Source organism: Aptenodytes patagonicus, chromosome 7, assembly GCF_965638725.1.
Source record: "Aptenodytes patagonicus chromosome 7, bAptPat1.pri.cur, whole genome shotgun sequence".
Lineage (NCBI taxonomy): Eukaryota > Metazoa > Chordata > Aves > Sphenisciformes > Spheniscidae > Aptenodytes > Aptenodytes patagonicus.
Window position 1 is genome coordinate 61,899,165 of NC_134955.1, and position 23,840 is coordinate 61,923,004.

Genomic DNA, 23,840 nt, shown 5'->3' on the forward strand with positions numbered 1-23,840 from the left:
CTGCAGACAATCCATGTTCCCCTTTGTTTTGTTTCTTGTGGACTTCTGTGACTCTTCCTGTTCTTCTGCCTTTTTGACAACAGCATTAGCTTTGACTCCTCTTCCATCTTCTTGCTTCTTCTTAGCAGTCTTGCTTTCTCACCTGACTCTTGTTCTCACATCTGCCATTTTGTAGACTTGCTCAATGTTTTATGTGAGAGCAAACAGATGTAAGCTCTGCTTTCCTTGTGTATTTTAGATATTGGCATTTAGGTGAGACTGCACATTTTGATTTACCACTATACCTCTGTATGTTTCCATTAGCTTATGATTCATACCCTGTATGTACTGCAGGAGTTACACAGGCAGTTGGACTAGATGATCATTGTAGGTCCCTTCAACTGAACTATTCTATTGTATGTGGAGCTCAGATGATAATGCACTATAATATTCTGCCCAGATGTTAGTAATTCTTTCATGAAGTTAGGCTGTCACTGTTCCCTGATGATTTCCAATGCACCTTTTACTGTTTTGCTATATTTAACTGTTTTTTTCATCTCAGACCTCAGTTCCTTCCATCTTCCATTTCTGGGCTTAACTTCTACCTAGTGGAACATAGAGCAACACGAAGAAAATACTGTGACCGTTCCTTCTTCTCCAGTGAGAGTGGGAATGAGATTGGAAGCTGCAAAGAAGTAGTTCTTGTGACAAGTGCCACCAAGTTCTCATGGAAGTCTTACTTTTTACGTGTAAACCTGTAGAACAGTAGGAATCTTTCACTTAGTTCAATGTGGAACAAAGACAAGGGCGTTGAAATATATTAGCAGCACATAATTAGCCCTAAGGGGGGTCCCTGCCTTCCCCACAGAATTTGTACTTCAGTTTGAGTACTTTGTACTCAGTTTCCCCCGTGTAACTTGCACCGTGAGCCGGCTGCATGCTGTAGGGCCCTTCACATGCGTTTGTCCCAGAGGTGTTCAACTGAAGACGGCAGCATCAGCTTTACAGGTCCCACCGTCAGCCTGCTTTACAGAAGCAAACCCCTAAACTTCTTTCCAGGACACTCAGACCAACCAACAGGAAAAGCAGCTGCGGCGGTGCCCCACTCTGGAGCAAAACCACTTCAGCGTCACCGGAGGGCGCCTTGAGGAAATGCCGGGTTTTGCTCTCCGCGGACAGGCGCTTCAGGCAGACAAGGCCTTAGCAAGGTTTAGCGTGGTCCCCGCCCGTCTCCCCCGGCAGCCCCGGGGACGGCAGTGTGGGGCCTCGCACCTGAACCCCCGAAGGCTTTCATCAGCATCCCTCCTCTCCCTCGCCGGGGCCGGCCCGGCTGCCGAGGGCAGCGCCGGGGCCAGCCCCGCGATACCGTGGCGGCAGCAGCAGGCGGGTGCCGCGCTGAGGGGAGGCCGAGCCGGGTGGGGCCGTTGCGCTCTCCCCCTCCCCGCCAGCCCTCTCCCCTCCGAGCAGGCGGGATGACGTCATGGATTGGGGGAGCGGTGGGAAAGAGGGGCGCGCGGGGGCTTGTGGGAGAAGAAGGGGAGCCGCCATGTTGGGCGGGGCGGTGGGTGGGAGGGAGGAGAGCGCGGGGCGGGCGCAGGGGCGGCGGCAGCGGCAGCCGGGGCGGCGGTGGCTGCCTGCAGCGGCTGCCTGCAGCTGACAGCGCTCGCTCCTCCGGGCCCGGGCCGCCAGCCGACCACCGCGGCCGCCGCGCTGGGCCTGTCGGCGCCTCGGGGGAAGCAGTGAGGGCGCCGTGGTGCTGACCCGCTTCCTTCCTTCCCTCCCGCTCTTCGGTCCTCTCTTCCCCCCCCACCCCCCAGAAAACCCTTTTCCTTCCTCCCTTCCGCCCGCCCATCGCTGACATCCTTCTCCGGTCGCCTCCTCCCCACCCCCCCGCCCCGGGCTGCGCGGCCCCCGCCGCCTCTGCGAGCGCTGCGCACATCGCCCGAGCCTGCAGCACCGAGCGGTGAGCGGGGAGAGCTGCCCGCGCCCGGGGGCGGCCCTGCCGGGGGGCGGCGAGGGCGGGAGACGGGCGGTTGTTGTTTAATCTTTTTGCCTTTTTATCTGCCGTTACGCAAACAACAAAAGGCTGCGCGGGCCGGCCGGTCCCTCCGCAGCGCCGCTGACAGCCGGCCACTTCCCTGCGCGGAGGGCGGGGGTGGGGTTGGTTTGGTTTGTTTTTTTTGGTGGGGGGGTGAGGTGGTTTTTCGGTGCTTTGTGTAAAGCTCTTGACAGTTACACTCGCCGCTCGGCTGCGGGAAGGAGGAACCCCCCCGGCGGGGATGGGGATCGGCTCGGCTTTGTCCCCTTCTCCTCTCCTGGCTCCCTTCGGTGCTGCGGCTCGGGCCGGGCGCCGCCCAGGGAGGGACCCTGGGCAGAGCCGGGGGGTGAGGGGGGCTGCCGGCCTCGCCCCCCCCGTCGTGGTCAGCTCGTCTCCGTGGGGCGTGCGACGCTTTGTTTTTGCTTCGCGTACTTCGCTTAGGTGGTTTATTCTGTTGCGAGTTCGGAAATGGTGAAAGAAGAGGTGGGGACAGCTCTTTCTCGGGTTTTGTAAATAGCGACCGGATTTATATATTGTAGGTCACCTACCGTGCTGTAGTCGGAGGCGATTCGTTGGCTTAGGTCTTGGCCAGGTTTCTACACTTGCAAAATAAGAAAAGCGTTGATTAGGAACACGTTATTCTAGCAAAATGACATGAATACATAACTGACTTAATTGATAACTGTATCTTTAGCGCAGAGATTAATTAGACACTTCAAAATCTTACTCGTTCTGGCTTCGTGTTTCTAATATTTTTAGATAACGAGATGCCTGATTTGTAGATCTGCAGAGCAGTTGTCTGTAATCACAAGAAGGAACTTCTTGACTCGTTATTGAATTCTGTGTTCTAAGCATATTGAAGCATATTTTAATGACCAAGGTGGCATCACCTAGTGTAATGCTACCGCCTGGCTTTTTGAAGGCTGCTAAAGCAATGATGGGGCTCTTACTCTTTTTTTTTTTTTCTGTTAATGATTGCCATTAGTGTATATGATTTAAATGTAACAGCAGTACTCACGTACTGCACATGGAATCAGAATATAGAATCAGAAAATAAAAACAGAAAAAAGTGAAAGTTTGTTTTTTTATAGTTTGCTTTGAACAGCAAAATGGTGAGCAAATGTCATTCATGATATAAAATACTTCCACAATTATACATAAAAATACATAAAATGAAGACTATTAAAATTTAATTTTAGTGTCCTTGCAGTTGGCAGAAGGTTTAGTAACAATTACTCTGGGAAGTAATTGTCTCTTTCACTTCCACTTCTGTATTTGCACTTCACTTAAATAGGAAACTTATGCCCAAAGGGTGTGCATTGGAAGCCAAAAAGGAACCTTCGAGATTTAGACAGCATTTTTAATTAAGAAACAAAAACCCCATCAAAACTTAAACCAATACTTTTTTGAATGCACAATTGATTTCAAGCTCTTTTGGAAAATAGCTTTATTTTAATTGATTATGAATTCCAAAGCTTCAGTGAAACATGATAGAGGATATTATAACCCTGGGATTATAGATACAATTGAAAGTAACACATTCAGCATTTACTGGCAGCAGAGAGAAAGCTGATCCATCTGGTGATTCTGAGCAGAAGACCTTGTATTTTGTAAGTCACTGGCACAATTATTTTTGTGAACACATGGTTTAAGAGGACCTTTTTGTGAAATTACAGCAGATGTGGAGAACTCTAGCAGCTCCATTTAGATATGCATTTTATATAATGCAGAACCATGTGGGTAAAATGCAGGGAATTTAAATTGTCAGTTCCTGAAACTCGCACAACAATGCAGTATCACTTCTGCATCATGTTGCAGTTAAAGTTTGGCAGCCTTTCTGTTTCCGAAGGATGATGATGATGGAACTGGACAATTCCAGTAATAAGAAATTCTAACAGCAATTTGAGCTTAGATTCCCTTCACGTTCTAATCAAAGAAAACATGCTATCATATGTAATTAAAAAAGAGAATAAAGTTACCCCCCAAAGTCTTGTGAAAGAGCCTCATTTACTGTTTGTCAAATTACTATGATATGCCAGCAGTGCCTTATTAATGGAAACAGATTTTTAAAAAGGTCTGTGTTTGACAAAAGAGGGATTGCATACAAAATTGTGAAATAAGTTTGCAGGAGCTCAGAATACGATCTTCTGAATGTTTTTGACATACAAGAATGAAAATAATACTGTATACAGGCACTTAAGGCATATAAGAGCAATTTGCTGCTTCCTCTGTTTATGAAGAACTTACCACGATAATGTCAGAAAACCCTCACTTGTGTGCTACTCTTAATGCAGTATATCTATATATATGTGCTTATATGTGTATCTATTTGCGTATACACACGTACCTACATATGTGTCTCATTTAATTGGGAGTTTGGGGAAATATTGTAGCCTCGTATTCAGGTCTGAGTCCATTTAATGCAGCTTCTGTTCTCTTGAGACGTGTGGGCTTGTGCAGTTACTCTTTCATCTCTTTCTCCGTTTGGCTTCTCTGGTAGACATGCAATTGGATTTATTCTGGGATTAATAGCATCTCTTCAGATGCATAGCTAGTGATTATTTTAAAACTTAATTCACGATACAAATACTTGTTAAAATAACATTTTTATAAGAGGAGTGGAAAATAAGGAAATTTGGGTACATTCATAAATAAGCAAAATATACTTCTGTATTTAATGTTGAAGAGCATAGTAGCAGCAATGGGGACAAGCATGCTAAGTCTATTTAAATAAACATCTTTTGTAGTCTGTCTGCCCCCAGGGTGTTGTTCAGTATGACACAACTATTGTAAAAATGGACCAATTCCATCGTCATTGCAATAAGTCACAGGCTTTTCTCTTAATTCAGCCTGCATAATACTTTGTGTTTCCAAAGTATTTTTTAATTGTTTTATAAGAACATCATATTTACCATGACCAAAGTTTAGGAAAATGTTTCTTTTCAATGTTAACTCTCATTTTCCTTAAAACAAAAGCATGACACATACAATGTCTAATAGATACTTCGTGGTAACCAAGTACCAGTCAAAGACATTGTTCATTCTAAAAAGAAAGTTTTTGACTCCAAAATACAACTGATTATAATAATTATATCCTGAGCACAGTCAGCTTCAGGTATTTTTGAGGTATTACGGCTTTCCCAGTAACTTCTTTAGTGAAACCTTTTCTTTTCTGAAAGCGGGCTGTAGAAATAAGTATGGTTCCTTTGAAAAATTACTTAATAAATGCCTGACCAGGAAAAGGTGCACTTACGCTGGCTTAGATTTGCTGAGATGCTTTTGTTGCCTTCATCTTACGAGATTTAAATTGGGCACTTTGTTAGGGGGTCAGAGCCAGAATTACAGATGCTTTCAGTGATGGAGGAATTATTTTCTTAGGGTTTGTGTGAGGTGCTTTGCAGGCATCAGGCATAAGATGACACTGTACTTGGTTGGGGTTTTTTTTGTGCTAGACAATTAATACATTTAATAATAACAGGCCATAGCGAATAGGCAAGCATGAGGACTGAGGATGTATGCTTCCAGTACCCATGATATATTTGGGAATGTGAACAAAGGAGTGGTTCTCAGAGGACGAACACTAAAGCACAGTTAACACTAGATATGCTAATTTCTTATAATGTATAAAGAAAATTAATCTCTGATAGTTGGCAGTTTCTTCAGATTCAGTCAGCTAAGAAAACAGATGCAAGTAATAGTATCTGTGTGTTGATTCAATCACTTTGTTTTTTGAATCCAGTTTATCTCCCACAGACTCTGCTATTTAACTCTTTTTAGTGCAATGAGAAACGATCTTTACTCTGGAAGCTGTGTTTTGACATGTACGTAGGATTAAATTGAATTTATTTTGTCAATTATTGTTGGTCATTTTTCGTGCTCAAAATTAGGAAGCATAGGATCATGTAATCTTCTATTCCAAATATGCTTTCCTTCTGTTGTCTACTTAAATGTACAGATTTTTTACATGGTTTCTCAATGTCAAGTCTTGCTTACAGGTAGAAGCAGTAAAATATCTTTTGCGGGTAGACTTAAAAGTGAGCAGTTTCTTATTTTGGTTCTTTTGTAAATATCTGCCATAAAACCCATTCATCATATTAAGATTGTGTTTCTGGGATTATGTCAGAACTATAGCTGATTTTATTAAATTTTAAAGTGAATAGAACAAAGGTTGTAACTATTCTAGTCAGTAGTACTGCCTTCCTTACATATCAGTAGGGTTGGGGTGGTGGCTAATTATTCTTACTATGTGATGTGCCTCAGCAAACCATTTAAAAAGTTAACATTGCACTAATTAACATTCAGAAGGTCAAGAAATGTCTGTCATAAAGCTGAACTTTTGGTACTATTTAAAGTTGTATCTAAAACTCAGTCTTTTTAAAGGACAATACTTACATTTTTCATAATTATCAGATAACTATATCTTAATTCTTAGTAATTTGCATTACATACAAACAGTGATGTTATATTCATAAACTGTTTCTTAAATCCTGTGCTGCTATCCCTTTTGGCAGCATATTACTACTAATATTTTATAGTGTTCTAATATTGTGCTTTGTCTGGAGACAGCACAAGTAGTTAAATGTTAACAAAAAATTAAAGATTACTTGCAGTGTGCTACTATTTGTGCGTGTGTGCCATTCCACAGTGTAGAGGGTGGTGGTTTTAAACTTTTTAAAGGATTGCAGTAGCTGCATTCCTGCAATATATCTTGAGCTTGTTCCTTCCAGCTGACAGTAGTTGAATGATTTGCAAAGCATGTCATACAGATTATGGACTAGCAGGGGAGGAGGGGGGGTTCTGTGTTGGGGGTGGTTCTGCTCTTTTTTTTTTCCCCCTGAATAGAATATTGTGTTTAAGATTGAGTGCTTTTATGGATGTTCCTTTATCAAACAATGTCAGGCTGAATAGTATAGGAAAGTCACGGTTGTATCTTTCTCTTCCAGCTTGAGCAGCTTCCATTTCAGAGAGACTGCTGTTACTCCCTCACCCCTCTTGTCTTCATCACGAGTGGATTTTACTATACCCTCACCTTTAACATTTCATTTGTTCTTGTGCTTAAACTGGATGTTGCTCCCTGCCCACCCCACCCCACCCCAATCATATTTAGTGTGTGTGTTTAGAGGGAGAAGAGTTGGTTAAAAAAAGCAGGATTCTGTCCCCCTCCCCACCTCAGTGTAGAGGGTGGCTGTGTGTAGTCAGATTAATGCAACTAGTGGGATGGTAATCTGTGAGGATATAGGGGGGGTTACAGGTTTGGGATAGGAGGAGGAGGAGGACAACAACCTCCTAAAATGTTTTTGCTGACAGAATAGGAATATATAATCAATCTCTAAGGATATAGTTGAACTTTTCTTCAGCCTTAGTGCTGGTTTATGTAGTTCCACGCTCCTGCTGCTTGTTCCATTGTCCTCGTTCTGTTAACACAGCTCGCTGCATGGCAGCATGGGGAAAGAGGTGTATTTTGGCTGTGTTTGTGTCCTGGACCTTTTCCTTTTCTGTCCTCTCACCTCTGACTGAAAAATAATCCAGTAAAAGGCGCATATCTTTGGTTTGATTTATTATGGACAGGAGTGCTTGTGCTGGCATGATGGAGGATGTGAATGAAATGTATGGCTGCATGAGGAGCATTACCAGGTTATTATCTCTAACCATAGCCTTAGTGAGTGAATGCTCACGGTCACGTGTTTGCAGGAAGCCAGACCAGATGATTCGATGGCCATTTCTATCTCTAAATTCCTCTGTACATAGAAGGCAATAATGTGTGGAAGATACAAGAATGCACTATTGTTTATATTTACCATTTCCCTGGATGTAGCCCAGTTGCATTCAGTATAATGAATATTACTGTATTGAAATATGGAGGGGTGCAGGAGTCATGGTGATGTTTGGCAATATGCTAGCGCACATGATAGTGACCCAGAGGTCTTACTAGAGGTATGAATGAATGAATCTTCAGGAAGATATGTTAATCTTGAGGAGTGGTAGATATTGGGAAGGCTTGGTGCGCGAACCTGATCGCTATGCCTACCGTAAGGCAGAATTACGTTTAACGTAGAGGATGTGATAAAACTGCTCCACAGGGTTCTGATCTGGGAGCATTCTGGAACACAGAATGCTGGTGCTTGGTGGGCATTCCTGGGGGCTTAAGAAATCGGGCAGACATGACAGGTAATGTTTTGCTTTGGTACTGATAGGTGTCGTAGCCAGATGTCCTCATTTTTCAAAGATTTGTTATCCATCCTGTCTTTTGAAAAGATAAGAGGCACCACAGGGTGACTTTGACTCAGTGTCCCAGTAATTTGCTGTTACTTAATTACATCTGCTCCTTTCCATTGTTCAGAAAAGAGATAAAGGCAGATTAATGATTCAATTACTCTGCTTTAAGTCTTTCTTATTCAGTTAGTATCAATTTCTCTTACAGTACTTTTAAGTTAAAATTACATGCTGCATGTTGATTTTAGAGCACGCTTGAAATATTGCTGGTAGACTACATCGTTTAACTTAGAAAAAATTTCTGAGTTTGTGCAGAATGCAGGTAGAGAGCAAAGATGCACAGCATATTTTTGAAAGCAACAGTCAGTGGGGTTTGAATTACAGTGCCTGCTTGTAGTTTGTGTGGCCATTGAATCTTGATCCCCACCCAGTTGTTGTGTTAACAAATGGCCTGGAAATATGCTTGCTGACCTCCCCCCCCCCCCTTTTTTTTTTTCTGTCGGCCTGTAGTCTGGCTGCACATGGAGCAATACTTTCAAGTGCATGATATGTCACTTTTAATGGCACAGTTGTCACAGGAAGTGACTGTTCTGCCATCCTCAGTAGAGGGATGCATTCAAAACAGATTTATCTAAGCGAGATGGTTTAAAAAATAATATTAAAAATTGTAACTTTTTACTTCTTTTGCCTCTATTTTCCAATTAATGTGTGCTCTTCTGTGTCAGTCCACCAGGAGAGTGGTGTACTGCAGCAGGGTGGTGGGAACAGTCACACTGGTGGTGTTACCACAGCCAGTATTTCAGGAGTCCCAAAGGAGCACCCAGTGCCCCAGCACTAGCTAAGACAGATCCTGAATGTGAAAGATCACTGGAGAGGGGGCTAAAACTATGGTTTGATCCTCAGGTGTGAGTGCACAGAATGTTAAGGTGCCTTTGTCAAATGCTGGGTTAGGGCCTGCTGTACTGCTCCGTACCTCCTGGCCCAGTAGAGTTCAGACCATCTGAGTAAGCCCTGCAGGTTATGGAGTACTTAATAAGGAAATTATTTCCAACCTTATAGGAAAATCAGCTCTCTGCTGTAGTAGGTAAGAAACAGTGAATGATACGAGGTTGTTTTGCTAGATTATTGCATCATTTGCTATGCTTTCTATGAAGTGAAATTTGTAAGGTGTAAAAAACCTATTAGTCTGTTTCATAATTGGTGATTGCCATTGAAAGTATCAATTTTTATGTAGTATTTAATGGGGTAGAATTAATTCCTTCTCAATATTAAGGACAATGCCCGAACAATTTAATTGTGCAACTCTTTTTCTGTAGTCATTTAGGAAGAATTAGGTTAGTGGTTTTGTATTTTATTTTTTTTAATGGAAGGATAAGCAGGGGGAGGCTATTTTCCCTAAAGCTTGAAGGGAGACTCTGCACATTTTGTGCATCTTAATGTAAACTATTAGATAGCTTCAAAACCAGATTTAAGGATTTGTTAAACCTAAAGGCTAGTGTGTGCTGAAGCAATGTTAGTGGATGTTCCTTTTATGTCTGCAGAAGAAAGTGCTAGTTTTCTCGTTTTGGTTCAAATAACCCTTCTCTTCAATGTCCTCAAGCGTGTAAGAGCAACATAATCTGTGCTCACAGTAAATTGTCAGCAAAGCTTCCCACATAGATCCAATAATATGAGGCAAGATGTGGCCTTCTCTGCCCTTCCTGCATGCATTTTTTTAATGGTTACAGGTATGCCATAAAAAGTAGATTTGGTTAAGATTATAGGCCTGATGTTAGTAAGTGGAAGCTGATGGTTTTTTTAATGTATTATGGAAGTCTGATTTGATGGGAACATTCCTGTGCTTTTACCTAAGTGCCATTTAGAGTTAAGATAAATAGATAACATAAATGGATGCTTACTTTGATTAGTCAATAAAGCAGTTCTTGTCCAAAAATAATGCAAAATGAAAGAACTAGAGTCAAGCTCAAAAAATGTTTTGTCTACATTATTGACAGCTTAAAATTGCAAGACAAGTAACTTTGAAAACACTTTGATGTTACTGTACCTCCCTTCCAGTCTCAGAGACACTCTCAACAGCTAGAATCAGTCTGTTAAAAATGTCTTATCAAGACTCAAGATTCACTGAAGACATGGTTGCACAAGTTGGCAAGTCCATGAAGAGCCAAGTGCCATTTTCACACAGAAATAAATGTAGATTCTTGAAATATTGAGGATAAAAACTGTGGAATTTGATAATGATGATGGATTTGTAACTCAAACTGTCTTGACAGTATTTCTTCAAAAACGCAGTCAAAATTTCCTTTCAATCCACTTAAAGTAGGTAATTTATGAAGCATGTCTTCGTAACTACAAAATACTAAACTACAATACAATTTTTTTAATAATTAGCCTTGATTTTTCCTGATGTATCTTTGATTCGTGTGACAAGCATTTTTAATAACTAAGGGTAAGTATAATGACTTTTTAAATGATTGAATTTCTGCCTTCTGATGCATTTAAGTATGTTTATTCTGTCTTTATGTAACTACTCTTAATACAGTCATGATCATTTTGTTAAAATGATCCAGTGAGGTGGGCTTTGTGGTCATAAGCACAAGGCAAATCCTGTGTGGCCCAGACTGGTATGTTGTGTCAGTGGTTTAGTGAACAAGCAAAATGCTCTGCTTTCTTGAGGTCCATTGGTGGCTGCTTGGAAGTGTTTATTAGTGCTCACAAGAAACTAAGGAAGTGCCAGCTTTGAAGATCAACAGATGCTGTTTGCTGTTGATGCAGCAGTAGTACACAAAAAGAGACAACTCCCTTGCTCCAAGGGGTAGGAGACTTGGCGATTTGCAGCCTGTCTTCAGAAATTGCATGGACATAACTAAAATTAACAAGTTGACGTTAGAGCTCTTTGCCCAAGACTACCAAACAGTGGAAGAGGTTTGTGTTCAGTTTTATTATTCTGGAAAAGAATGGGGCTTTGATCTTGCCACAGGTCTGAGGATATTTAATAAGTATGTTGTTTCAGATTTAGGGTGAGGAAGGTGTGTACTACCAACCTGTAACAGATGATAGTAACCTTGATTAACAAAGAGTTAATAAGCATGTACCTTCTTGAAAGTACGACTTTTGGTGTAGTTCCTCTAGACTCCTGACTGGGTCTGCTAAACTGCCATAGACACACACCTGTCAGATTTCTCTTGCACTTGCTTCAGCTTTGACAAAGAGTAATCTCTGATGTGATAACAAATGCATAGAAGGATCTTATTTCCATCTAGCTTCAGCTGTAACCTGAGATGTTAGAAGGACTTGGGAATGTATACAGAAAATAAATTTTTCTCTTACGTGCTTATGATACATGCAGACTGATTGTAGAATCCAAACAGATGCCACTTTACAGAGGAAGAATAATCCACTGTGATATTAGGATATGTCTCTATTCTGTGTTTTAATCACTATCTATTTTTAGTACTTCAGAAAGGTAAAATGTAGCGGGTGAGATATGCCAGAAAGAGGATGCTTTCCCTTGATTCCTTTTACACAGATAATGGGGGTAGGCATAGTAATGTGTAGGGGGGAAGACATATCATCTGAGGGTCTCTATGTGCTGCAGTATGTGAGCAGGAAGAGCAAGGTAGAATTTGGCCTCAGTCTGCAGCAGTATGGAATTCCAGGTATGGTTGAATCTAAAAGAGATTTTGGACATGCTTAGATTGGCAGGTCATCTGGATTGTCTGCAGTTAAAAGGATACAGATCTGACTGTATCATGATAATTGAAACGCTAGCTAGTAGCTAGTGTTTATTCAGTGGAGTACTGTCAAGGGATTGACACCATAATAACCTTTTCTTTACGAGGAAGAATAATCTGTGTAGTTACAGGACACTTTTATGCCACTGAATACTTTTATACTGTATAAGGATTTTTCAACTGAATTAACTGTTTCAGCAGAAAGTCATAATTTTAATGAAAGTAGCTTACTTGCTACAAAAGAAGGAAGGCTGAAGGCTGAAATTACTCTGAACGTTTTTTTGGCAGTTATCCTTGAAATGTGCAAAAGTTATTTATTTCAAAATAGTGTTAAGATTGTCACTTAGAAGAATGCAGATATGATTGCTAAAAAACAGTATATGCTTCATTAGTGTTGATGTAGCGTGCTATAGAAATCTAAAGAAAAGGACATCACAGCAGTGCAAATCTTCATAGCTTGTGCTTCCTCAAAGAGAATTGTCAACATCACCCTTGCTACAGGTCTTATAGAAGCTATTTTTGATATCATCTCTTTTATTAGCAAATATAATTTGTTAGCCTGCTTTTCTCCTTAATAATTTTTTAATTGTCCAAAGAATCCAAAGATTTCCCCTGAAAGGTATGATTATTTTTTTTAATAGCAGGCTGTGACATTAAAAGGTTCCAAGATTTGTCAAGACAAATGTACAGTGACTGTGTTCTTCGGCTAAACAAGTACATAATCCTTTTCACTTAAACATAGTTTAACGCAGTGGGTGGGCTTATTGATAGCCTTTGGGGTTTCCTGTAAGCTGACGCAGTGTTTTTCAGAGATGGATGCTGTTGTGATGCAGAGGTAGAACATGTGGCCGTGCAGCCTCTTTCCCACTGATGCGGTGTGGAGCGTAGGCTGCACCTGGCAGTCTTAATAGAAAAGCAACAGCCATGTTAGTCTGGTGGAAATCTCTGCCAGTCTTCAAGTTTTTTGGTGTGTTACACTTTTTAGTCAAGCTGTCCTATGTTTATTGTACATTTCATAAGAAATTGGTGGGTTTACCTTTATAAATGCTAAACCTTTACAAAGTATGAGTGTTTGTCCAGTTTGCTTAACGCCACAAGACATCTGTGTTGGTAAGGCTGTAGGTCAAATTACAAACGTGATTCTGAGCTTTTATTAGGATATGTGCCCTTGACATTAAAGGACTACAAATGTCCTTTTTATAGTATTTACCTTGCATACCTTCATTTTAAACCAAGTGGTAGAGCAGACTTCTGCATTCAGGGTTAGCTCTGAGTTGAAGGCTGGCAGAAGGAGCGCAGTAAGGTTTTCTAAATTCAGATGCTTACTAGCTGGAAGTTCATAGAAAAAGTGACTCCAAGGGGTTAATTCTTTTTTCAAACGTGTTGTGTGTTCTAAAGGACTTCTCCGTAGCTTAGTGTTGGCTGCTAGTCATGTGCAACTCATCTTCTTACCTGCTTCTGGTCAGTGATTTACAGCCTCCAGTATGTGCTGCTAATTGTTCTCACTGAGTTATTTTTAAGGTAGCTTGTGTACATGTGTGCTAAATTGTGAAGACGCTTTCTGAGATCACACATTTGGAAACCTGAGGCAGTACGGAAGTGCGGCAGTATTCTGTTTATAGAACTGGGTCAGCGAGTGTACCTTAAGTCTGACCTCCAACAGGACACTGTTTGCAGGTGCAGTTCAAGATTTTCTATTCTGTAGAGGCTCATTTGTGGATTCCAATATAGTATGATGAAAAGAGTGATAGATGGCATCGGCAGTTGAGCTACGGTCCTGAATATGTCAAGAGGAAAAAGCTACGCTGTTTCTTTTGTGGGGTTAGAGATGAATGTATTGGAATAAAATTCCTGAGCGTAAAGGATCATTTTAATTAAAAGGAGGGCAAGTCAAACAAAAAGAGAAAGATTTTAAATTTCCTTATGTTAGGGAATGTGACTTGTGATAGCAGAAATAGCCTCACAGAGAAAGAGAAATTAACATCTTGGATTAAAACAAAATATAAGTAACCATCGTTCTTTCAGACTTGGAGATTTCTGACTGTAAACCATAACAGCAATATATTCAAACTAGAGTGTTTCTTATCTGAGTCCTTTTACAAATACCATTCTAAGTATATGAAAGACATCCATGGGTGATTCATCCTCGCCATTTCTGACTAGCATGTGTCGCTGAGCTGCCTTGTTAGGAAGGAGTGCAATTAATGCAGTGTTTGACATACTACTCGTGTCCCTCGGCAGACTGTTTTTCATCTCTTGCCTTTGTTGCTGGTTTTCTTTTTGTGCTTGGAAGGCTTGTGATCTTTTGAGGATTGTTTGAGAAGGCAGTTTTCCACATTATGAAGATTAGCAGTTAAAGCAGCTTGTAGTATTTCAAGATGGTGCATTCCATGATGTAATGAGATGTGTTCTTGGTCTGAGCAGGGAATTAATGACTTGCAATTTGTAGCTAATACAAAATGAAACAAGTGCATGCCAGATGTAGGATGCTGAGCCTTGCCATTTAATTAAGGAGAGTGAAATTAGGGTTAAAAGCCCTGAAGAGACTGATTATTGTTACGAAACAGTGAACTGATAGGTACATACTGGAGATACAAAAGGCTCAAATTAGTATATACTGTATCTTTGTGGAATTTGCAGTGCTTGTAGATGACAGGGCCTGTAGGTATGGCTTGAGCCAATCTTGTAGTAGCTTTTACTGTTAGGAAGATGATTTACTCTTTCATGCATGCAGACACATTATTCCGTAATTTTCAGCTGTCCTGCCTGCTATCTGTATGTTCAGAGGAAAAAGTTCAGGGAGAATTTGACTTGTCACAGCAGTTTACAGCCTTGGGTGGTTTTTTTATTGTTTTTTAAATTGTATTTTAAAACAGTAATGGTCAGACACTAGATACACTAAAAAATTATCTTCCAAGCTTTTATTACTTGAAACCTGACTATTAAATAATGAAAATATCAATACTGAGAAAGGGAATTCTTAGGGATACATAACAAGGAAATAAAAATAAAAAATTAGAACTGTTTTATTTGTTTGTTTGTGTTTGTCTTTAGGACCTGTGATAATCTTTAGTCAAGGAAAAAAAAAATCTTGTGGGTTTCTTAGAAAAATATTCTTCCTCGATAAGTTTTTCCTACGCAGAGAAGGATTCATGTGATTATGTGTTTTGGCTCAAGAATTCTTTGAGGTGATCAGCAGCAAAATGACACTTTTCCTACTCAGCTACTTTAAAAAAAAAAAAGCTATTTATGTTTAAGAGATCCTTAAATAGGAGTTGAAGAGCTGAAGTAGCTGGCTGAGATGTGTGTATGTCCGTAGGAGAATTTAGGCACAAATTGTGATGTCAGCATTACTAGTGCAATTGGTTTGAAAGTTTTATGAATAACAAGATATTTAAACTGATTAAAGATACAACCACTTAAGTTGTTTGTATATGATGAGCTTATCCCAGCGGTTACATGACTGAAAGACAGTAGGCTTGGCTCTGTTTTCTTTATGCTTTCGTTCGTTCAGATTCTTCCTATTCTCAATCCATTTCTTTGATTGGAGTTCATGTTATAAAATTCTGCAAAAACCTCTTTAGTAGGTGTCCTTGTAGGGGTTTTTTATGTTGATCTGTCCAAGTTCATTAATTTTTGTGCGTTTGAAGACAATTGCTTCAGTTCTTTAAAAGTGTTGGAAAGTGTTAAGTGGCTGCTGTACTTTAGCATAGTCTGTGTTGTGGTAGATAAACCAGGAAGGTAATACTCAAGATCTACACAGGCACATATTTAGTATGATACATAAATTGCTTAAGCCACCTGGCTAGTCTATAACTCTGGCTGCATTGCATATTTTTTTCCCTCATCCAAAATTCCGTTTTCCAACTAAACCTTTGTGCATCTTAATTTTTTGTTTTGTTTTCAATTCTACACTGAATTAAAAATTAGTATTTGAATCTACAATTCCTGTCCTGTAACAGGTAAAATTTGCAGTGCAGTGGACTGTATACAGGATAAAACTGACAGGAACTTAAGAAGCCTTTGACTATGCCCTTTTTCTGTAGGGAAAAAATAGAGGAAGAAAGAATTAACGTTTTTGAAAAGCAACAATAGAAAGGCATGGTTTTGTCTCTTTTCCTCTGTGTACATGTATGCCTACTTCCTGCATACAAACTTAACTTTTTTGCTTCCTGTATGGAGTTTGCTGCCTCAGGGTATGCAAAACTAATTGTATGATTATGTATTCGAATATGGTCGTTTGATGAATAGGTAATGCCCTTTTGTAAAATACATTTTTAAAAAAATTATGGAAATAGCATCACACCTCCATGCTACTCTTAAAAGATGCTAGATATTTATTAAACTTACTCCTACAAAGAATCAGATCTGATAGCATGATAAATTACGTTTGTTACTCTCCTGTTTTCTAAATTATTATCCCAAGCACAATCTATAAAACTCTAAACACCATTGTCCAAATTTTTTGTGGTGTTTTATACAGAGATCACTTAAACAGACACACTACGAAACCTATGCAGAAAGATTTATTCCTTTTCTGTCAGTGGGAGAGATTAGGATTCTAACAATTTTCACTAGAGGAGACTTAAGAATCCCTCTCCCCGGCTGTGTGGACCTTCAAATCAATCTGTGTCTTGATGTAGCTTTTGACCTGACAGCAGCTCCAGTACTGTTGCTGGTACTGGTAGCTCTGAGGCAGTGAAAGCTTATAGCTGCATTTGGTTTAGACTGAGGTGGCTTAAAAATCTGGCATGCCGGATTGAGACAAGAAGCATGTATTTGTAAAGCAGGTCTACTGTTGTGATGGGCTTTAACTACATTTTTGCCCCACTGGGTTTAAACCTGCTTCTCCTTTCTTCAAAAGCTTCTGTGCTGGCTTAGCCTTCTTTAATTGCAACTTCAGTGTATTCAGCCAGAGCTGTGTGCCTGATTCTATCTGTGATCTGACAACCTTTTTTCCTTACAGTTACAAATTAGTGTCTGTTTCACACCTTAGATGTAATTGTGCACACAGAATTGTCTTTTGGCTGGATTTCTTATGTTGAATAGGTACTTCCCAGGCTTCTTTATTCTTTTTGTATGAAGGCATGACCATTGCAAGGCCTAGTATAGTTTTTGGTATTACTTTCTTGGTTCTGTATATTCTTTTTGTAACAGTGAATGGCTGTTAATTTGTCTGTATTCATCACCTAGAATTCATTTAACTTCTACTGTGGTGGTTAAAATGTGCAATTTATTTTAAACAAGATCTATACATGCATTACATACATACATGCACACACCTGCCTTCCATCTTTGGTGTAGAATGACTACAAAATACTGAAGCACGCAGAAGGAATTGCTACCACTGATCACAAAAGACAGACAAATGATCACATACGTATTTTGGAATGTTGTAGAAAAACTCTAGGTATTTAAAATTGTATTTCTCAGAACTTCCCTAGTACAAAATGGAAGTCCCTATTCATTAGATGTCCTCTGCTGTTTTATTTCCTTATGATCAAAAGTTCAGCTCTTCGCGTTCAGGATGGAAATTGTTAATTGAAGGCATGATAGCATGCCGACGATAATTAGCGTTGAGCTGTATGCCGAAGTTAGCATAATCCATAACAATTTAATATATGACTGTGCATGTTAGAGGCATTTATGTACAAATTTGGCTTACATTAAATTGCAGTTCATTTTTATACAGAATTTTAGAGAGTATGTGCTTTTAAAATGTCATTTAAGCATTCTGGGAAATAGTTCCCAGGTTATAAATGGGAAATGTGTAAATAACATTCTGCTCATCAGGTTTTGGTGAGTTGATTTCTTATGCCATGCTAAATTAGATATTTTATACAGATATTTGTATGTTTTATAGAGATATGAATGCTCTGTATTACATATATTTGTTAATATGAAGTTCTTGTATTAAGCTGTGGTAAAACCAAATTCACTGCTTCCCCAAATTATCTGTGTTTTCAGACCATAGATTATTACAAAATAAACCAGTGTGTTATACAGCTCTTTTGTGACAAATGGGTATGCCTGTTAATGTATTGTGTTGCAGGAGATCATAACAGAGAGCGTAATTTGAGTGTATATAAACAGAAAGAGCAACTTTTTTTTTTTTAATGTACTACAAGAGCATAAGAGCACATCCTTTGGCTGTTGTCAGGAAGTGGTGCATATATGTACGTTCCTTGTAGCACTCTTATTCAAGATTTAAGTGGTTGTAACTTTTTTTGGCTTTCTTCTAAAACTAGACTTGTTTCTGTACAAAGTTCTAATACAGTTTATCTAATTCATTTTAAATGTTAGTTTATCAAAGCTTCCCCAGGTGTCTTCATATAGATGTGATAACTTACTGCTTTTGAAAAATCTTTCCTACTTTATTCTAATTTATACTTCCTGGCACACGCGAAGATATTTGTATCTTAAGTATAAAGGAGCAATTCCTCAATTCTTTATTTTCATTATAGAACATTTTTCTGGTGCCATTTAAAAAGGATCAAATGATTTTTGTGTCTTCTATTTGTATTTTGACGTTGTTATACTTGTTTGTCACTTCAGTAACAGCATATGTAAAGTTACCTGAGTTTCTAAACTTTTTTGGGTATTCATTTGCATTTGGTAGAGGTGTTTACAAACATCTAGAAATTTACTAGCCTTAATGTAGTGCATGAGGTACTGACAAAATGGCATAGTGAAATGTTTCTTGCGAGGGTTGTGTTATACAAACTGTTTTTTCCAGCATGAGACAGCTGTTGCAGCTTCATCAAAACAGCTGCATCTAGACCTCTAGACAATTGAATGTCTACATGTAACTGTAGAGTTACAATAATGAATGTAAAGTAATGTTAGGAGGCAGTTGTTATTTTCAAAATATGTAGTGATAATAGCTTTTATAGCCCTTGGAAAAGGATGAAGATGGTGTTTCCTTCTTACTGGAAAAGGATGATTTTTCTCATGATTGACTGATTGATCAACCCTTTTAGAGGGTTGGATGGTATTTCTTCAAATTCCTCAAGTTCTAGTTCGTGGATATTGGTAAAGGTAGTTGTAGGTCAGTGGCGTCTGCAAATAACTATATTATAGTACATCTTTTATTCACCAGCTACTTTGTTTGCTTTCGCACATCCTGGAGATGCAGCCTGATTCTTCAGTGCTTGTTAGAAATTCTTCTGCCATATTATAATACAGGTTTTATTTTCCGTTGTTGTTTGGCTTATGAATTAGTGCTAATATTAACTCTGGAAATGGAAGCTGGAAAACTTGAAACACTGTTCAAACCCAGGACTTAAAACACTGTAAAAGCTGTGCAAAAATTTCATTACATTCTGAATATACATTTCAGATTTGTATGTTTTAATGACTTCTTAAAGGAAAGCTTTATTCAGTTATAGAGAACTGCTTATTTTATTTTTACTTCTGGGTTAACTAGTGTACTCTTCCATTTCAGAATGTATGAAAACATGTCCACAATGGTGTATTTAAAGGAAGAGAAGTTGGAGAAGCTCACTCAAGATGAAATCATTGCCAAAACTAAGCAAGTGATTAATGGACTAGAGGCACTGAAGAATGAACACAATTCAATTTTACAGAGCTTACTTGAAACACTGAAATGTTTGAAGAAAGATGATGAAACTAATCTGGTTGAAGAAAAATCAAACATGATTCGAAAGTCACTGGAAATGCTGGAGCTTGGCCTTAGTGAAGCACAGGTAAAATTGCAGTAGAAATAAAGCATTTCAGACTTTGATTTTTGGTATAAAAAAAATAAATGAAAGATCGTTATTTGACCTATAATTGGAAATTTTGAAGTAAACAGAGATCAGTTTTGAAGGACTTAAGTTTGCCTTACTGAATATTAGCAATGTGCTGGGACATTTATGTTATTATTGTATGTTAAGGAAAAAGACTGCTGTACTTAATAGAGGTGGATACTGGCTGTCTTGCTGTGTTACAGAACTAATTACATTCAGTATTAAGGCACTGAAGCTCATAACTGAGCTCCTCTTCACTTCAGTGAGACAGTTGCTGTTTTCTGTTTAGACTTTTCCACAGCATTAGGCAGGTAATGTTTGAGCAGCTCAGGAACTGAGCACTGGCATTTTCACTCTAAATTGTTGCATGGGGAGGTCTCACAAATAAATGAATTTGCTCCAACCTTTGAGCTCTGCCATAACATTAAATTCATATTTTTATTCCCTTGATTCTGAGATTCTTTATAGTAGCTCACAATGCTCCTGGAGCTTAAGAATCTCTAATGTTTATTGAACATTTACTAAACAAAAATTGAATTGAAAAACATTTTAAAGGTTAAGAATCGAGTACAGAATCTGAACAACTTTCACTGATGTGTTAAAGAAAGGACTCAGCTAACTTCTGTGAACTATCTTAGTCGATGAAGGTATCGTCTGCAGAAGATGAGTGAGAAGATGCATGCATAGTCAGGTTGTCAGGACTATATTTACAGTCCAGCTTTAGGGTATTTTGTACTAGGTCAAAAAACTGAAACAATCTGATGCGACACACTCATCACTATAAAATGGCAGAGCGCTTGCAAATGAGTTGAAAATGCCAGTGAGTTAACTTTATATTAATAGGCTTTATATTGGTCTATAACTGTGCTCAGTCTTCTCATCTGGATCGAGCTATTATTATTCAGTGATCTGGAAGTTGTATGCATTGGATCACAGTAAATTGAGGCCTGAGAGAATGAACAAATATGGGTTACCAGCCATGGGAATGTAGAACCCCTGGACATTATGGTACAGACTGTCAGGCCCTAGTATGTTGTTCAAGCTTTGATCCCTTGTATTGGAAGAAAATACTAGAAGAGATATGGAATAAAATTGCAATAGTTGAGTTACCTTTAATGGGTGTTTGCAGAAGATCTGTGAGTGAATGAGTAGCTTCTCTTTCCTAACTTTGACATGGTATTGGGACTCCAAAAAGCTAGTTCTGATTCTTGGCTCTATCAGATTCAGCAGCCTCAGTTGCAGATGTTGTTTCCTTCTTTGCCCCACGTAGTGTTTTGTGAACTGTGGTGGCGAGGAGCCAAGAAGTCTGCATTTACTGCCTTTGTTAGGAAAGCAACTGCACTTCAGACTACTACTCTCAGACCTGATAAGCCTACTCTCCCTGCACACTTTGGGTTGCAACAATGTAGTTTGTTTGTTTTTTTTTTTTTTGATTTGCAGTATTTAAATTAAGATATGGAAATATTTTATAGATGTTTTTGTGACGTGGATGTAGGTCTGATGACACATGTTATTTCCATGAAAATGAAACTGATTTTGCTGAAGAAGTAATCAAACTTTTCTTTCAGTTACTTCTAGAGAGTAAGATTGCAAAGGATTTTGGTTTGCCATTGTAGCTTGTAGAATGTTGCTTGAGTATGTTGACCCTATTATCACAACTTTCCTAAATATACTTTTTGATGTTACAAATGCCACTGTTTGAATAGGCCAAATAATTTATATTATTAACAATTTTGAATATGTAAATAGGTAGGTGCTGAAGCCTGGAGATTTGGACTGGTATTAGGAAATTACACCTGGATTTTTATCTTACCTTTATAGGGAAAAGTAGTTTCTAAAGGCTTGATGTATTTTTTGAAACCTGAAATTTCAGCTAAGGACACCATCCGTTTCACATGAAATATTTAGTTTAAAACCACTTCAAACTAACTTGTTTTAAAGAAACACGAAATTGAGGAGATGAAATACTAATAACCTGGGCATGTCAAACTCATCTAAAAGAAGATTTTTATTATCACCAGTTGCCCATTCTTACAAGATGTGCTTCCTGGGATTGCTATCAGCTGTTCTACGTGTATCTAGTGGGAGATTACATAAGGAGTGAAGGGAGAGTATCTTCTGTATGTGTGTATCTTCCGTGACTCTTCAAACATATTCATTGAATGTCTGCACGCTCAAGCTTATGATATGTATATATAAAGTGCTTATATAAATTGTGTGTTCAGTTGCACATTTAGATCTCAGTAGTATAATTGTCCCTTTGAAGTATTATCGTTATGCTGAGGTGTTCACCCCTATGAACTGTAAGCATGTGTATGAATCCTTTCCTGTCTGAAAGCTGCTAAATTAGAACTCTGTGTTAGTTCTCAGGTTATTTTTGTGATCCTTCAAGTTAAAAGTATTACTGCTCCATTTCATGTTAGAGGAATGAAGATTTCTATTTCAGTAATCTAAATCCTAGTTCAAATTTTTCATGTATTTTAATGTGATATGTAATCTTCAGGGAATTCTAAACCAATTTGACTTCTGATAGCATCATGGAAAACAATCATTAATAAAGAGTTCCTCTAGGTTAATTCTGGCTGAGCAAATGGTAAAAAAGTTTGGACGAAAAGTGAGAACTAGATATATAAAGAAGAGAAATCTGAATGTTTACCAGATTTCACAGCTGACATAGGTTTTAAATAATAAAAGTCTTTCATGTTCAATACAGAACTGCATTCAGGAGGAAGTATGTCATGTAACACCTTTTGTATTTTTAGGTAATGATGGCCTTGTCAAATCACTTAAATGCAGTGGAATCAGAGAAGCAGAAATTGCGTGCTCAGGTTCGCCGGCTATGCCAGGAAAATCAGTGGCTACGGGATGAACTAGCCAATACACAACAGAAATTACAGAAAAGTGAGCAATCTGTGGCTCAACTGGAGGAAGAGAAGAAACATCTAGAATTCATGAATCAATTAAAAAAATACGACGATGATATTTCACCATCAGTAAGTAGCTGTATAGTAAAAAGCACCTTACATTTACGTGTGGTGTAATCTGCCTAGTTACCAAGAAATGACAGATACAAGCTTTTAATTTGTCTCTAACATAAACTTGTCATTAAAATGTTTGCCTTATACCAGTGTCACATAGTTTGCAGAAGGATTCTCAGAGTTCAGTTCATTCTTATTTTAAGACAGTAAATGTTTTACTGTCTGTTGATAATTAATAAAATACTGAGGGTCAAAATGCATAAATACTTATTTAGTATCATGTTAGCTTAAAAAAAAAAAAAGCTGAACTTCAAGCCAAAAATTTCCTTCTGTAAATTCAACAGTTAAAATAAGTGGGAAATGTAAATTATTAGAGATTCTAAGTACATAGGGGACGTGGATTATTTGACTGCAAGAAAAACATTTAATTTTTGTGTAGTGAAATAGATGTGTAGCTTTTATATCTGTTGAGATTTTACATTAGGATAAGGATATTACTGAATCCCCTTTCATGACCTTCTGCCAGACATCGAGATCATCTGCACGTTTTCAGTCATGTTTAGCTAGCCCATTGTGTTACTGATTCTTAGATTCAGAGAGAAAATGGATAAAACTTTAATTTACAGAAGTAACTTAGCAGTTAAAAAGACTTCTGAATTATTTGCCCTTCTTGCTATCCTTTTATTTTGTTTTCTTAAGTTAGATGGTACTGTAGAAAAATAATTCATTTTGTGTGTTCAGACCTTCTCAGCTGCGTCTTGGAACGAACAGTTTTTCGTAACCAATTATTTCAGCAACATAATGGTTGAAAATGTATGCATTTTAGTCATGCTTAATTGACTGCTTGACTAAATCCTTTTTAACATATTGTGAGTAGTGAGAGTTGTTTTGGTCAGTTGCACATGGAACTTTTCAGTGCTATTTCATGAGTTGGTATTTGTAGCTGAATACTGCCAGTGAAGCCTGTTTAGAAAAGGGGCAGGAGGAAGGAATATTGGGATTTTGATGTGCTAACTGTTGAACTGTAATCTGCAGATGGCCTAAATAGCACCATTATTTGAAGTTTAATTGGCAAGTAGGGTCAAAGTAAGCAAAGTATCTTTATAGTTTCACTAACCATATGGGCAGTCTCTGTTAGGCTTTGAAAATAGTC

The 23,840-nt window shown here is 38.7% G+C and overlaps 1 protein-coding gene across 7 annotated transcripts in view; it reads left to right on the plus strand.

The window, feature by feature from the left end:
• The first annotated feature begins 1,877 nt into the window (after window positions 1-1,877).
• Window positions 1,878-23,840, plus strand: part of KLC1 (kinesin light chain 1) — a 49,556-nt gene continuing 27,593 nt past the window's right edge. For all 7 annotated transcript variants that reach the window (XM_076345534.1, XM_076345537.1, XM_076345536.1 and 4 more), the window contains exons 1-3: window positions 1,878-1,942; window positions 19,406-19,667; window positions 22,472-22,702. In XM_076345534.1, the coding sequence (XP_076201649.1) occupies window positions 19,407-19,667; window positions 22,472-22,702 (492 nt within the window). In that variant the 5' untranslated portion in view covers window positions 1,878-1,942; window position 19,406. The remainder of the gene's footprint in view (window positions 1,943-19,405; window positions 19,668-22,471; window positions 22,703-23,840) is intronic.